Here is a 15,986-nt window from a genome sequence, read left to right on the forward strand (position 1 = left end):
CATTTTGTTTGTGATTTTGTAACCTATTTTGAGTTTGTTTTTATCAGCGTATCATTTTTATTAAAATTTTGCTATTGGATGAACTAATGGACGCAGTAGGAGTCAGAACTAACCCTCAAAAGGGTTAATTATTAAATTGAAACTTCAATTTTCTTTATGAAATGATAAAGAAGTTTCATGTAAGAAAGGTCACGACAAGCAAGAATGTCTCGAACTGGGACATTGCATAGTCTACCTTGGGTACGCAAGGAATTTAATAGTTGAGATCTGACATCACGATACTCCACGCATGTCCAAACGACATGATCAATATCGCGATAGCCTTCGCCACAAGCACAATGATTAGTTTCGGAAAGTCCAATTCGAAGAAGGTGTGCATCTAACTTGTAGTGATTGGACATGAGTCTGCACATCACACGAATGAAATCCCTACTCACATTCAGTCCCCTGAACCATGCCTTTGTCGATATTTTAGGAATAATTGAGTGCATCCACCGACCCAGATCATCTCTATCCCAAGAAGCTTGCCAGCTAACAAGTGTTCGTTGGCGAGATGCGCTATAAAATTTGTTGAAAGTAGTCGGTCGCTTATAAATTTCATCTTCAATAGCACCACGTTTGGCTAAAATATCGGCTCTTTCATTGCCTGGAATGAAGCAATGAGCCGGGACCCAAACTATTGTGATTTGATAATTATTATTCAATATGTCGTTCAGACAAAAAGACCTGCTTAGTTAAATCGCAGTTCAAACATAATTAATTAACAATCTTGAGTACTTGGTACCAAACAGCTTGTAATCAAGTTAGCAATTTATGTATTATCTTCAACTCTAGTTTTCTACGCCCAGATTCGGTGACCGGAGAAATTAATTTATTAAATGAGCAAACATGCAGGCGGTCCTGAAGAATATGTTGGTAGAAACCTTGAAGAGCAAATCAACTTCTCTTGCTTCGATTCCTTCTCAGGTGTTCAAGAAAATTTTGATTATCAGAACTTGCTCTGACTATATTCAAATCAAACATTTGTTACGATCCTGTTAGCGCCCGTCCTATTTCAACTCTATAAGTCTTCAACAAAGTTTTGGAAAAACCGTCTTGTGACCAGTCTGGATTAACTTCTTACTTACCATACCTAACAGCTATAGTCCTGGGGTGTCCTTTGCTGTATCAAGCATACGTCTCCACATAATGGCTGCTCGTCGCCAGCCATTCAAGGCACGGACGCTTCTGAGATCACCCTCCACTTGATCGATCCACCTTGCTCGTTGCGCTCCTCTTCTTCTTGTACCAGTCGGATATTAGATTCAAGAAACCATTTTCACGGGGCTGTCGTCCGACATCCTTATGACATGCCCAGCCCATCGTAGACGTCGGATTTTAGCTGTCCGTACGATGGGTGATTCTCCTAGCAGCTGTTGCAATTAGTGTTTCATACGCCGTCTCCACGTTCCGTCTTCCACCTGCACTCCGCCATAGATGGCCTCAGTACCTTTCTTTCGAAAACACTGAGGGCGCGTTGGTCCTCTGTCAACATAGTCCAGGTCTCGTGGCCATAGAGAATAACCGGTCTAATGAGCGTTTTGTAGATGGTCAATTTCGTGCGGTGGCGTACTTTTCTCGATCGAAGGGTTTTTTCTGAGTTACAATATGAATATCGTCAGCGAAGCCAAAAAGTTGTACGGACTTTCGGAAGATCGTACCACTTGTGTCGATCCTCGCTCTTCAAATCACACCTATCAAGGCAATATTGAACAAGATACAAGAAAGTCCATCACCTTGCCGTAGCCCTCTCCGAGATTCGAAGGGACTCGAGAGCGTCCCTGATACTCGGACGTACCACATCACTCTATCCATCGTTGCTTTGACCAATCGCTTCAGTTTATCCGAGAAACCGTATTCGTGCATTATCTGCCATAGCTGTTCTCGATCGATTGTGTCGTATGCCGCTTTGAAGTCAATGAATAGGTGATGCGTGGGTACGTTGTATTCACGACACTTCTGGAGTACTTGTCTTATCGCGAATATGTGATCCGTAGTGGCGCGGCCTCCAGTAAATCCCGCTTGGTACGGCCCTATGGATTCCTTAGCTATTGGTAGTAGACGACGGCAAAGGATTTTGGAGAGTACCTTGTAGGCGGCGTTCAGCAATGTGATTGCGCGATAATTGCAACAATCTAGCGTATCGCCCTTTTTGTAGACGGGACATACCACTCCATCCATCCATTCCTGCGGTAGAATCTCCTCCTCCCAAATCTTAGAAATCATCCAGTGCAGCGCTCTAGCCAGTGCCTCTCCTCCATGTTTGAGCAGCTCGCCTGGTAATTGGTCATTGCCCGCGGCTTTGTTGTTCCTCAGCTTGCCGATCTCCTCACTTATCTCCGTCAGATCAGGTGCTGGGAATCTGTCGTCGGCTGAGCGTGCACCCAGATTGATTCCTGTGTCGTTCTCTGTATCTTGTGCTTCGCCATTCAGATGCTCGTCATAGTACTGCTTCCACCTGTCGATCACCTCACGTTCGTTCGTGAGAAGGTTACCGCTGGTATCTCTGCACATTTCGGCCTGTGGCGTGTAGCCTCTACGTGAGCGGTTCACCTTTCCATAGAACTTCCGTGTGTCATTTGGGCGGTACAGCTGTTCCATCGCTTCGCGATCTTGGTCTTCCTGGTGGTGCTTTTTCCTCCGGAAAACCGTGTTCTGTCTGTTCCGCGCCTGTCTGTATCGTTCGTCGTTCGCTCTAGTGCGGTGTTGCAGCATCCTCGCCCTTGCTGCATTCTTCTCTTCGACCAACTGCTGACATTCGCCGTCGAACCAGTCATTTCCTCGATTCGATAACCTCGTACCTAGAACGGTTGCAGCAGTGCTACTCACGGCGGACCTTATGTTCCTCCAGCCGTCTTCAAGAGTCGCCGCGCCAAGCTGCTCTTCCGTTGGTAGCACTAGCTCCAGTTGTTGCGCGTATTCCTCTGCAGTACGAATGCTACGTAGCTGCTTGAGATTGAGTCCCGGCGTTCCTGTGCGACGAGTATTGTGCACCGTCGAAAGTTTTGAGCGCATACAAACCGTGACAAGGTAGTGGTCAGAATCAATGTTGGCACTACGGTAAGTGCGGCCATTGATGACGTCAGAGAAGAATCGTCCGTCGATGAGAACGTGGTCGATTTGATTTTCCGTATGTTGATTAGGTGATCTCCAGGTGGCTTTGTGGATATCTGTGCGGGGGAAGAAGGTGCTTCGAACTACCATTCCTCGGGAGGCTGCAAAGTTTACGCATCGTTGACCGTTGTCGTTTGTTACCGCGTGCAGGCTTTCCAGTCCGATCACGGGCATGTACAATGCCTCCCGGCCAACCTGAGTATTCATGTCGCTGATGACGAGTTTTACATCCCGCCGTGGACAGCTGTCGTAGGTTCGTTCCAGCTGCGCGTAAAATGCTCCCTTCTCATCATCGGGTCTCGTCTCATGTGGGCAGTGCACGTTGATAATGCTGTAATTGGAGAAACGGCCCTTGATCATCAATACGCACATCCTATCACTGATTGGCTGCCACCCAATCACGCGCTGGCGCATCTTGCCCAACACTACAAGTCCCGTTCCTAGAACGTTGGTTGTGCCACAGCTCTGGTAGCTCGATGCCCACTTTTCCACACCTTCTGTCCCGTCCAACAAAGTTCCTGCAGTGCTACGATGTCGAAGCCGCGGATTTGATGCAGCATTCGGTCGTATCCTGGGAAGCCAAGCGATTTGCAGTTCCATGTGCCAAGCTTCCAATCGTAGTCCTTAGTTCGTCGCGTAGGTCTTTGCCGATTATTCCGAGTCGTATTTCTTTCTTGATTGTTCGTAACTTCTTTTTTCCAGGTGGCTTGTTAGGCCTGCACCAACCTCCTGTCTCGCCGGAGGGCCATCGTGTCAGCACTGTTTAGAGTCCCACACTGACACAAGGACGATAATCAGCCGCTCCTAACGAATAGACGCTGTTTCGAGCCGCCCCAACATGAAGAACAGACGCTCGGGTAGGCTCGCTCTCTGTAAAGACAAGACAAGCCCCCCTTCTCTGTCAGCATAACAGATCGGCTGAAAAGTTCGTATCGTTTCTATGAGAGGATGCCACTAGAATTAAATCCATACCATTTTCAGTCAGTACCAACCTTCAAAAGATACGTGTATAAATTTGACAGCTGTCTGATTATTCGTTTGTGAGATATGGCATTTTGAGTGAAGCTACTTTTGTTATTGTGAAAAAAATGGAAAAAAAGGAATTTCGTGTGTTGATGAACAACTACTTTTTGATGAAAAAAAGTGCCGCCGATACCAAAAAATGGCTTGATGAGTGTTATCCAGACTCTGCACCGGGCGAAGCAACAATTCGTAAGTGGTTTGCAAAATTTCGTACTGGTCATATGAGCACCGAAGACGATGAACGCAGTGGATGTCCAAAAGAAGCTGTTACCGATGAAAACGTGAAAAAATCCACAAAATGATTTTCAATGACCGTAAAGTGAAGTTGATCGAGATAGCTGACACCCTGAAGATATCAAAGGAACGTGTTGGACATATTATTCACGAATATTTGGATATGAGAAAGCTTTGTGCAAAATAGGTGCCGCGTGAGCTCACAATCGATCAAAAACAACAACGAATTGATGATTCTGAGCAGTGTTTGGAGCTGTTATATCGAAATAAAACGGATTTTTTTCATCGATATATAACAATGGACGAAACATGGCTCCATCACTTCACTCCGAAATTCCCACTTCACACACGAAATTCCTTTTTTTTCCATTTTTTTCACAATAACAAAAGTAGCTACACTCAAAATGCAATATCTCACAAACTAATAATCATACAGCTGTCAAATTTATACACGTGTCTTTTGAAGGTTGGTACTAACTGAAAATGGTATGGGTTTAATTCTAGTGGCGCCCTCTCATAGAAACGATACGAATTTTTCAGCCGAACTGTTACATAACCACTCACTCCTAACGCAGGCTACGACCAAAGGCTGTGCTACTGAGGAAAAGGAAGGAATGTTAGTCCGATTCTCGTTGGTTCCAAAGACCGCGGGTACCACTGTATCTCCACGAGCATCACGGGATAGGATATTTGTTAGTAGGTTTTGGTAAACAATATGATCTCAACAAAACCTGATTTTCGATACTCAGGAGAAGAAAAATATAAAATATCTCCAAGGAACGATCTCACCAGTATCCTTTTTTTCCTGCTCGCTCTACTGTTAGCAACGCCAGATGAAACACGACCACTGAGAGAATAACATAAAAACACTCGCAAATGGGTCCGCTGCAGACCCACCCTAGACACTAAGTCCGAATGAACTGGTTTCTGTTTCAAAAAATATTGATCCGAAAAAACCTAACCTTACTCAATTTCACACATTCCTGAAGATTTTCCATGTTTAATCGTAGTTTACACTAAAAAAAAGTAGTAGTAATCACTTCAAATCGATTTTCTTCTACTCCGAGTGTACTTTTATTGCTGATATCTATTTGTACTATTGAATAAACGATAAAAATGTTGCAAATCACTACTGCCGATATGAAAATTTCCAAAAGAATCCTCCTTTCCTTAGTTCCATTTTTCATTGGCTGGTGTCGCTACCGGTAAATCAGCTTTGCGACAATGTGCCAATCGACTTGTAAACTTCCACACATTCCACAGAAATCCGACAACACCGACAATAATAGGCAGACGGCGCTTCGATCGGTTAACAGGTTAACATCGTTGAATTTTGGGGCGGCAAACTCATAGTATCCGCCGCTTCAGCAATGGTATATTACGCTCGGCCTTTCGGGTCTTGGTTTAAAAATCGGTTTTCACAGTGATTGCATAACCTTTCTATATGAGAAAGGCAAAAACAACAGAATTATATGTTGCAATATACTAAGATAAATATTGCTCATCAGGATGGGCTTTTACTTATAAGCCATTTCGCACCTTCTCATTCTGCTACTAACGCAGACGGCGATAGCACCCATTAACGCCGTTCTATTGATCAAATGTCATCATAGACACACGGGGAGGCATAAGATAGCAACTTGTTAGGAATTAGTTATCTCACTATTTAACGACCTTCATGAAAACCAGAATTTTGTATTGTTAAACTTAACACAGAGTTTCTCTTCTTGAGTTGTTCATTCGGTAGAGTAGGATATATTGACGATTTAGCCTAAGTAATCAAAAGCTCGTGATAAAAAAAGAATTGACTTAAGCATCACGTGCAAAGCATTCTGAACAGTCCGTTTTTAAGGAATTACTTATACTTCAATGTTCACCAGACGCAACAGAACAAACTTTGAAGCAGTTCCTTGTGCAGCTTTCAAACAGCGAAAAAGTTTTCTCAAAACTTGTTCTGTTCGTTCAAGTTGCCAAAAAGCGCCACACATACTTTAGAGCTCTAATAAAATGGATATTTTTCAGGTACTGTGCAACCTTTGGTTGCTAGAAGGGACTGTTGGTTTTTGCGCTCGTTTGAGAATGACAAACGAATTGTTCAACTCCAAACGGTTTTGCCTTTATCATTTAGAAAGGCTAGGCAATCACTGTGGAAACCGACTTTTTATCCGAAGCCGAATGTTATATACCATTCGACTCAGCTCGACGAACTGAGCAAATGGCAGTGTGTGTATGTGTGTGTGTGACAAATATTGTCACTTACTTTTCTCGGTGATGGCTTAACCGATTTTCACAAACTTGGATTCATCTGGAAGGTCTTAATATGCCATAATGATATCCCAATTTTCATTCGGATCAAACCCCTGGTTCCGAAGGTAGGGTGCTTAGTTTAAAAATGTCAATTTCAAGAATATTTTTTTCATAAGCTACCTCTTTATATTGGCTAATAAATTTCTCTAGTTTGCAGATCCTCATGTAACCTAATAAACCATTGGAAGTCCCATAAATGATTTGCCGAATGTTATCCAAGTCCGACTACCAGTACCAAAATTCAAATCGTTGTATAAAATCATAAAAAATGGGTAGGACATATTAGTTTATGGTTGAATGAACCGAACATCACTATGCCGATATCCAGCTTTCGGTTTCAGAAGTACTGATAATGAGAATCAAATGTAATAAAATGGAACTCACTTTACTATCTCACATATGATAGAATAGATTTTCACTTAGGGCAAAGATGGATGCCTTGATGATGCCTGAATACGAACGAAGGCAGTCAATACTACATACGAAATGCAACAACGACGAGCGAACATATTTTGTATCCCATTTTTTTATATCAGAGCAAGAGTCGCATAAATTTCCCAAACATTTCAGTACAAGTTGCTATGCACAAAGTAAGCAATTGAGTTAAATTTTAACCACCTCAAAACATGGTGTTTAAACACAAAACCTTCTCATAATTGAATTCCAGCTCAGTCTTGGTGCAGAATACGTAGCTTATTAAACAATAACCTGTTTTAAAGAAGCCATTTCGAACCAATGCGTTATAATTCTTGCGTACCACCAAGGGCAACTTTCTGAGTCGATGTTTCAGTTCAAGTCCGCGACAATCACCAGGCTGTCCGGAGGAGCCTGTCAGTGGGTCAAAGCGATTCCTGAAGGCCTGACGGCTAACTGTAAAACTTTGCATCACGGTAGATTCTCTTCGGCAAGATAAACCGAACATATTTACATTTCATGCCCAGGCCTTTATCTGAGCCGACCGCCAATGAGAAAACGGTTCGATGATTGCACGTAAGCATTAATTCAAGGCAACCTGTAGTTCAGTGCGCCCCGGTACGGTAATACCTTCTCGCACACACAGCAATTATGTAATGAAGAAAAAACTGTTTGGCATCTAAATAAAAGTGCAACACTTACTGCCGTGATGGGATCGATATTAAAAAAACATAATGCCTCTTAACCGCTTTTTTTTTCTGCTTTGGTTTAAATTACAGTCAAGATCATCGATATTCCGCGGCGTTATACTATGCCTCTGCCTGAACCTGACCTACGCCAATGTGGCCCGTTTCCCGCGAGAGCTGCAGCAGCACGGAACGGCCTTTCTCGTGCCCTACGTCATCATGCTGCTGCTGGTCGGCTTGCCAGTGGTGCTGCTGGAAATTTCCCTGGGCCAGTTTCTCGGGCAAGGATCGGCGCACATGTGGCGCGCGGCGCCATTCCTCAAAGGTAAGTTCTGGTTTTCGACGAAAAAAAAAACCGTTGTGATGTAATTCACAATATTAATTTAAGCTTTTATGTATATTGTTTTCAGTAGAGACATATTCGTAACGAGATTGTTTGGTGATTTTACGCCAGTCTGGTGATTAATTTTTGTCGTACTTTACTGACACTTTAAAATATTTTCATATCGTTTATTTTACTCCGGTTTTAACTTTTTCGGTCGTTTGCCGGGAACCTTAAAATTCAGATTCAGAGTGTTAGATTTTGTGCCATATTTCAAGACTCAGTAAAACATTTAATTTAATAATATGAAGTAATAGTCTTCATTTTCAAGAGCATTCTGTTGATCGAGTCGATGTCAACTATAATTATCATTAGTAATGAAATTATTCCAATTATTCGGATTCATGTAACATTTTTTACATGAACCTTTTTCATTTAACAAATGTGTGGGTGCAATTTATTCTGATCGGATGAATACTTTTACTATGCAACCGGATTCAGAGTTACCTACTGTGTGGGTATAAAAAGTTTACACTTGATATATTTTGTACATTCTCACCTGCGCAGTTAATGAAGTTAATGACAGAACAGGAAGTAAAGTAAGTGCATGTTAAGCACCTCATTTCGGTTGAGCTCTGTTCCAGTTCCAGTATGAAGAACTCAGTCCCTGAATATAGTTTCAGATTAAAAGTTCTGTTTCAGATACAGAATTCAGCATTCAGTTCTAAATGTAGCGTAAATAAAAGTTTGCGCCGTCATAACGCACAAAATTTAATGCCTGTAACGCTTCTAGTTTATAGTAAAGAAACGCATGTAACGCCTCATGGAACCTTAACCTTAAAAAAGTAACGCATGTAACGCCCATAACTTACGAAAAAGTGACGCACGTGGCGGTTCTTAACTTACAAAATAGTTACGTATGTAACGCTTATAATTGACCAAAAATAACGCGTATAACGCTCCATAACACCTCAACCGTGAAAAAATAAGGATTCGAAACGCCTTAACTTACGAAAAGTAACACTTGTAATGCAAAAAAATAACGCATGTAACGCTACATAACAACTATAACTGACGAAGAAAAACGCCATAACGTCTATAATTTTCAAAAAAGTAACGCATGACACGCCTCCTAACACCTACACCCTAGAAAAGTATTGCACCTGATGCCTAAAATCTACAATAAGTAATGCATGTAACGCTTCGTACAGCATCTTACAAAAATGTAATATACGTAACGCTTCATAATGTCTGTAACTAACGAAAAAGTAACGCCTGTTACTTACCAACAATATCACACGTAATACCTGAACATCAAAAAAGTATCGCAAGTAGCGCTTTGTAACGCCTATATCTTACAAAAAACGTATCGCGTGTAACGCCTCATAACACCTTAACCTGACAAAATTAACGTATGTAACGCTTATAACTTACATAACACATGTAACTCTTCGTATCACTTACAAATAATAATACGTGTAACGTTTAGTAATGCCTACAACTTATAACAAAGTAACGCTTCGTACCACCAATAAAAAAAAGACGGATGTACCATCTCATGACATCTTGAATTAAAAAATTTAACGCTTATAACGGTTCCGTATCACCTATGAATTAACAAAATAAGTGCATTTAACGCTTCGTAATGCCTAAAACTGGCAGGAAAGTAATAACGTAACGCTTCATAACACGTATAACTTCTAAAACAGAAACGCATATTACGTTTCGTAACATTTTTAACCCACAAAAAAAATTAACGCAGGTAACGCTTCGTGACGCTCATAACTAACAAAAAAGCAGCGCATGTAACGCTTTATAACGCCTGTCACTTTTGACAAAGTAACGCATGTAACGCTTCGTAACGCCTCTTATCTTTCAAAAAACGCATGTAACGCTTCATAAAGCCTGTAACTTTAAAAAAATTACGCATGTAACACTTTGTAACGCCTATAACTTTCCAAAAAGTAACGCTTCGTAACGCCTGTATCTCTAAAAAAAAGTATCATATGTAACGCTTCGAAACGCCTATAACTCAGGGAAAAGTTACGCCTGTAACTCACAAAAAAGTAACGCATGTAACGCTTGGAAACACCTATAATTCACGAAAAAATAACGCATGTAACTTACAAAAAAACTAACGCATGTAACGCTTCGTACCGCCTATAACTAACAAAAAAGTAACGCATGTAACGCTTTTTAACGCCTGTCACTTTTAAAAAACTAACGCATGTAACGCTTCGTAACACCTATAACTCACGAAAAAGTAGCGCATATAACGCTTCGTAACGCCTATAACTTACAAAAAGTAACGCATGTAACGCTTCTTGACGCACGTAATTCACGAAAAAGTAACACATGTAACGCTTCGTAACTCCTATAACTTACCAGAAAGTAACGGTTGTATGTAACGCTTCGTATGTATGTAACGTATTGTATGTAACGCTTCGAAACGCCTATAACTCACGGAAAAGTAGCATAAGTAACGCTTCGTAACGCCTATAACTTACCAAAAGTAACACATTTAACGCTTCGTAATACCTATAACTAACAAAAAAAAGCTTGTAACGCCTGTAACTTACAAAAAGTAATGCATGTAACGCTTCGTAACACTCATCACTTACAAAAAAAATAACGCATGTAACGTTTCGTAATGTCTGTAACTAACGCATGTAACGCCTCCTAACGCCTATAATTTACAAAAAGTAACGCATGAAACGATTCGCAAGGCCCATAATTTATAAAAAAGTAACGCATATAACGCTTCGTAACGCCCCTTATCTTCCAAAAAACGCATGTAACGCTTCGTAAAGCCTGTAACTTTAAAAAGTTACGTATGTAACACTGTAACGTCTATAACTTTAAAAAAAGTAACGCTTCGTAGCGCCTGTATCTCACAAAAAAATATTGTATGTAACGCTTCGAAACACCTATAACTCACGGAAAAGAAGTGTAAGTAACTTACAAAAAAGTAACGCATGTAACAAAAACGTAACGCCTATAACTTACAAAAAGTATCGCCTGTTACTCACAAAAATGCAACGCATGTAACGCTTGGAAACACCTATAATTCACGAAAAAATAACGCATGTAACTTACAAAAAAACTATCGCATGTAACGCTTCGTAACGCCTATAACTAACAAAAAAGTAACGCATGTAACGCTTTATAACGCTTGTCACTTTTGAAAAAGTAACGCATATTACGCTTCGTAACGCCTCTTATCTTAAAAAAACGCATGTAACGCTTCGTAAAGCCTGTAACTTTAAACAAGTTACGCATGAAACATTTTGTAACGCCTATAACTTTCCAAAAAGTAACGCTTCGTAACGCCTGTATCTCTCCAAAAAGTATTGTATGTAACGCCTATAACTCACGGAAAAGTAGCGTAAGCAACGCTTCGTAACGCCTATAACTTACTCAAAAGTAACGCGTGTAACGTTTCGTAACGTCTGTAACTCACAAAAAAGTAACGCATGTAACGCTATATAACGCCTGTCACTTTTGAAAAGTAACGCATGTAACGCTTCGTAACATCTATAACGCACGAAAAAGTAGCGCATGTAACGCTTCGTAACGCCTATAACTTACAAAAAGTAACGCATGTAACACTTCGTAACGCCTATAACTTACGCATGTAACGTTTCGTAACACCTATAACTTACAAAAAAGTAACGAATGTAACGCTTCGTAACGCCTGTAATTCACGAAAAAGTAACACATGTAACGCTTCGTAACTCCTATAACTTACCAGAAAGTAACGGTTACAAGATTCAATCGTTTGAGGATGAGATTAACCAATAACTCTATAAAAACAGTAAATTTGAGGCTATATGCTATGGAATAGAAGTTTGAACAAAGCGATCTACTACAAAGATTCTAAAGCAGTTTTGAGCAAGAGACACTTTTCCAAGATGAACAGTTCAAGGAGAATTTCGAAATCACTATACCAATTTAAAACTGCAAATCACCAACCTTTCTTCAAGATGGCTAAATAGATTTTTACAAACTTGTAGGTTCAAAAGAAAAGTCTTACAGTTTCATACGGAATTCTTAAATTTGTTTTCGATACTACTTCCGGTTACGGAAGTACAGGGTAAACAGGATTTGTAGAGTTCGTTATATTAAGTCCAAGCAAATTTTCCTATTTCTTTTCGATGAACAGTTGTTTTTGCGAATACCACAGTAATATTTTTTTATAAGCTCCCAATGCTAATGGCAAATACTTTTTGTAACGAGGATAGAATCGTATAAATGTTTATGAGACTATTTAAATGCCAAGAGAAAGGCATTATCATGTCATTCATCAAGTGTTTTTTTTTATAATAGACCAAAAATTACTAAATTTTCTTCCGGGTTTACGCTTTTTGAGAAACTCGAACCAAATGGAAAAATATTTAGACTAAATTATATTACGTCAAATGAATACTGAGATATACCTAATCGTATTAATCCTAATTGAAAGCGAAATGGACTGTAATTTTCTGTGATTGATTTAGAAAAAAAATGATTGATTATCTTTTGGGTCAAATAGTTAAAAGGTTGCTAATTCCCTCTAAACAACAATCCACAGGTGCCAGTCTGGTTGGTCGCATAGCTTCGTGGTTGGCGGCGATCTGGACCTCGATGCAGTCGGTGATTGCACTGCTCTACGTTGGAATGTTGTCATTCAAATCTGTGCCATTCAGAGAATGCAGTAAGGTAGCCGCCATTAACCAGCAGTCCATTCATGTGAGTCATGCTTGAAAGCTCTTGAAAGCCGGAGTCAAGATTTGACATATCATTTACGCGTTTTTCTTTTTCGTTTTTTTTTGTTGTTTTTTTTTCTTACCAGAACGGTTACGATGTCGAACCCAATAGCGGACAGGAATGTTTGAAGTAAGTATGATCAGTATGCCGTTTCTGTCGTCTAAATTTGCCTAATCCATTATTTATCCACTTTGGCAGATTAACATTCCTACGTCCGGTGTGGCGAAGTTCTCTGTACTTTGGATTACTAGCTTTGAGTTTGATTCTTTTGTGGGTCATTTCGATGGTGTGGTAAGTGTTGCTAGAAAATCATTTCGTTTAATGTTGATTGTAACTATGTTTCGTTCGTTTTGCAGCACACACAGTGCAAAAATCAATCGACGATCCATCTACCTATTCGGGTTTTTGGCACTGATTCTGCTAGTGTTCGAGACCGGCTGGGAGGTGACGAAGTCAATTAACGGAAGTTACTTGCCCGAGCTTTGGCCATTCTATCCGGAATCGTTTGCGGACAGTACTCTGTGGTTCAACGCGCTGGTACAGGTGATCTATTCGTTGAACATCGGTATCGGTGCGATTCCGGTAATCACAGGCAAATTTTTGTATAAAGGAGATGCTATCAAGTGAGTTAGCACTCGGGAATTGTGTTGTAAGTTATTTGTGTAACATTTATTTTTTTGTTTTCAGAACATCATTCGTGTACTTGTTCTTCAACTTACTCATCACAGTGATCGCTGCCCTGTTTTACGTGTTCCAGTTCCATGACACTGCTAACGATCCTCACCTTCTGTACCCCGAGCTGACTCCGCTGACGATAATTTACGATCACGCAGTGATGGTACGCGAAACGGATCCGCTACTGCAACAGCTGATCCCTGCCCTATCGTATGGACTGCTGTTTATTTCTTCGATCATTTCTATTACTGTCTATGTCTACACTTCGACGCGAATGATACGGAAACATCCGAACTATACTGTGTGTCTAGCTGGTCTAGTTGTCGCAATAGCCGGTCTATTGTGTCCAAACTACATATTTCCTCGTATCCTGGACACGCGGATCGTCGGATCGTTGATAGTGTGTGCAATGATCTTCGAAATCATTCTAATCATTTGGGTGTATGGCTCGAAGAATTTATATACGGATCTGGAATTTTCACTGGGGCGACCCGTACTGAAGGCATGGTTGTTTATCTGGGGTATTATCCCTGTGCTGCTAATTGCAATCCTGTCTTGGTGGTCAATTACTTACTACGATAATGATTTGCTGATTGATTTCTTCCCCAAGTGGCTTCCGGTGGTTTTTAGTTTAGGTGTCATTATGCTGCTAGCCTGTGTTGAGATCAGCAAACAGGTAGATTATAACATTTTCAGTATGATTCATGGTGCTACAAAACCATCTAAGGATTGGGGACCGGCAGATCCGTTGGTTCGCCATGCATGGAAACAATGGAAATCGGTTTGCGAAGACACCGGCGAAAGAGACTTCACTTTGAGACGACGTGGCACAAAAGACTACACCAATTCCATCAAGAAGGGTCAGTACTCACACTCACACAACAAATACGGATCTTCGAATCGTAACATTTCGACAACCGGGAGCAACTCCCCCAACTACAGTGGTTCGGTATTTGGCGATTCGGCCATAGAAGAAGACATGAGTGTTGATAAGTATCCACAGTACAAGCAACATCTGTCGGCCTACAGCGTCGATTCTGTCCATGATAACTCTCCGCAAACCACTGGTAGCTCGAGAAAGTCCTCCCAGAACGACAAACGAACACCCAGCGAACGAAGTCAAGCCGGGCTGATCGGATCGAGGAAAACGTCCGACAATAGTTTTACATCACGAGTGGAGATTATGGCCGATGCCGGTTACCGGGGAGCGATAGTGCGAAATCCGCTTGCCAAAACGGAAGCGTTACCAAATTTTAAGTCAACGCACAGTCTGGCTCCGCCCCCCGTATCAGTGCCACCACAGCAGCTACATGCGATTCCAAAACGGCAACAACACAGTCACGTTAAACAGCAGAATTTGGCTGTAAATGCACAATCTAAAACTCCATATCCGGAAGAAGGTTACAATCGAGATATTTTCATTAGCAACAGTCAACCGGACCACTTCTGTTGGCGAAAGTTTTCCCTCAATTCCGAAGAATATTCAACCGAGCTTTAAAATGCATAGTTAAGAGTAGTGATGCGATCGTAGTTAGACTAGTGAATACCTCTCAAACTTCGTGTACATATTAGTCGAATCGATAGATTTTAGGATTTCACCTCTACCCGGCAGTCGCAGAGCTGTATGAAGAAGGATACAGATAAAATGGCCAAACATATTTATTGTATCAACCTAAAATCAAATCTGGTGGGGCTTCTGTTTACTTTTGTACTTATGTGACAAATACTTACCCTTGCGGCACTTGTTGGAACACTTGAATACATTCCCTATGTTCGAGTTATAGGGTTGCATATGACTGATTTATAGATGATATTGATTGTTTTGTTAATGTTCTCCGATAGTAAGGAAATTTTTAGGGAACTATTTGATAGATTGCATACAAATATTAATGGTATCTCAATAATCGAAAAATTTACGATACAATGTAAATACGAAGCAAAATAGGAAATTGAATAATGGTAATAAATTTAATGGTTGTATTTTCTCTTCGTTTGATGTATCACATTCTCATTCATAAATAGAAAGAATAGAAATTTCAAGTATGTCCAAGTATAGAATAGCCTAAATCTTATGATTAATCTTTAAACCATGATTGGATAACAATTAAATCATAAATTTTGGCTACGGTCAATTGATATTAAACAAAGTGAGGTTATCACCATTAGACGCAACTCATACCTGACAAGAATATTTCACAGAAAAATGACTCGTAATTAAAGGAGTGGTTCATTAAAATTTTCGACTCATATCTATATAAAAGATGATTTTTTAAGAGGTATAGAATTTAATGTTCACATGAAAAACTGAAAAAAATTGATGAAATCTTGCAATGCTTCTGGCTGATCGTCACTCCAGATGCGACAATTTTGCTTGTTGACGTATCCATTCAACCTTCCTCCAACTTCGTCAGCGCCCATGATTAAAT

The 15,986-nt window shown here is 40.6% G+C and overlaps 1 protein-coding gene across 13 annotated transcripts in view; it reads left to right on the forward strand.

The window, feature by feature from the left end:
• LOC131439344 (sodium- and chloride-dependent neutral and basic amino acid transporter B(0+)) overlaps positions 1 to 15,527 on the forward strand; it is a 280,501-nt gene extending 264,974 nt beyond the window's left edge. For all 13 annotated transcript variants that reach the window (XM_058610240.1, XM_058610243.1, XM_058610239.1 and 10 more), the window contains 6 exons: positions 7,911 to 8,142; positions 12,710 to 12,867; positions 12,971 to 13,014; positions 13,084 to 13,176; positions 13,242 to 13,508; positions 13,573 to 15,527. In XM_058610240.1, coding sequence (XP_058466223.1) covers positions 7,911 to 8,142; positions 12,710 to 12,867; positions 12,971 to 13,014; positions 13,084 to 13,176; positions 13,242 to 13,508; positions 13,573 to 15,058 — 2,280 coding nt within the window. In that variant the 3' untranslated portion in view covers positions 15,059 to 15,527. The remainder of the gene's footprint in view (positions 1 to 7,910; positions 8,143 to 12,709; positions 12,868 to 12,970; positions 13,015 to 13,083; positions 13,177 to 13,241; positions 13,509 to 13,572) is intronic.
• The last annotated feature ends 459 nt before the right edge of the window (positions 15,528 to 15,986 follow it).

Source organism: Malaya genurostris, chromosome 3 (assembly GCF_030247185.1).
Source record: "Malaya genurostris strain Urasoe2022 chromosome 3, Malgen_1.1, whole genome shotgun sequence".
In the NCBI taxonomy this organism is placed as follows: Eukaryota; Metazoa; Arthropoda; class Insecta; order Diptera; family Culicidae; genus Malaya; species Malaya genurostris.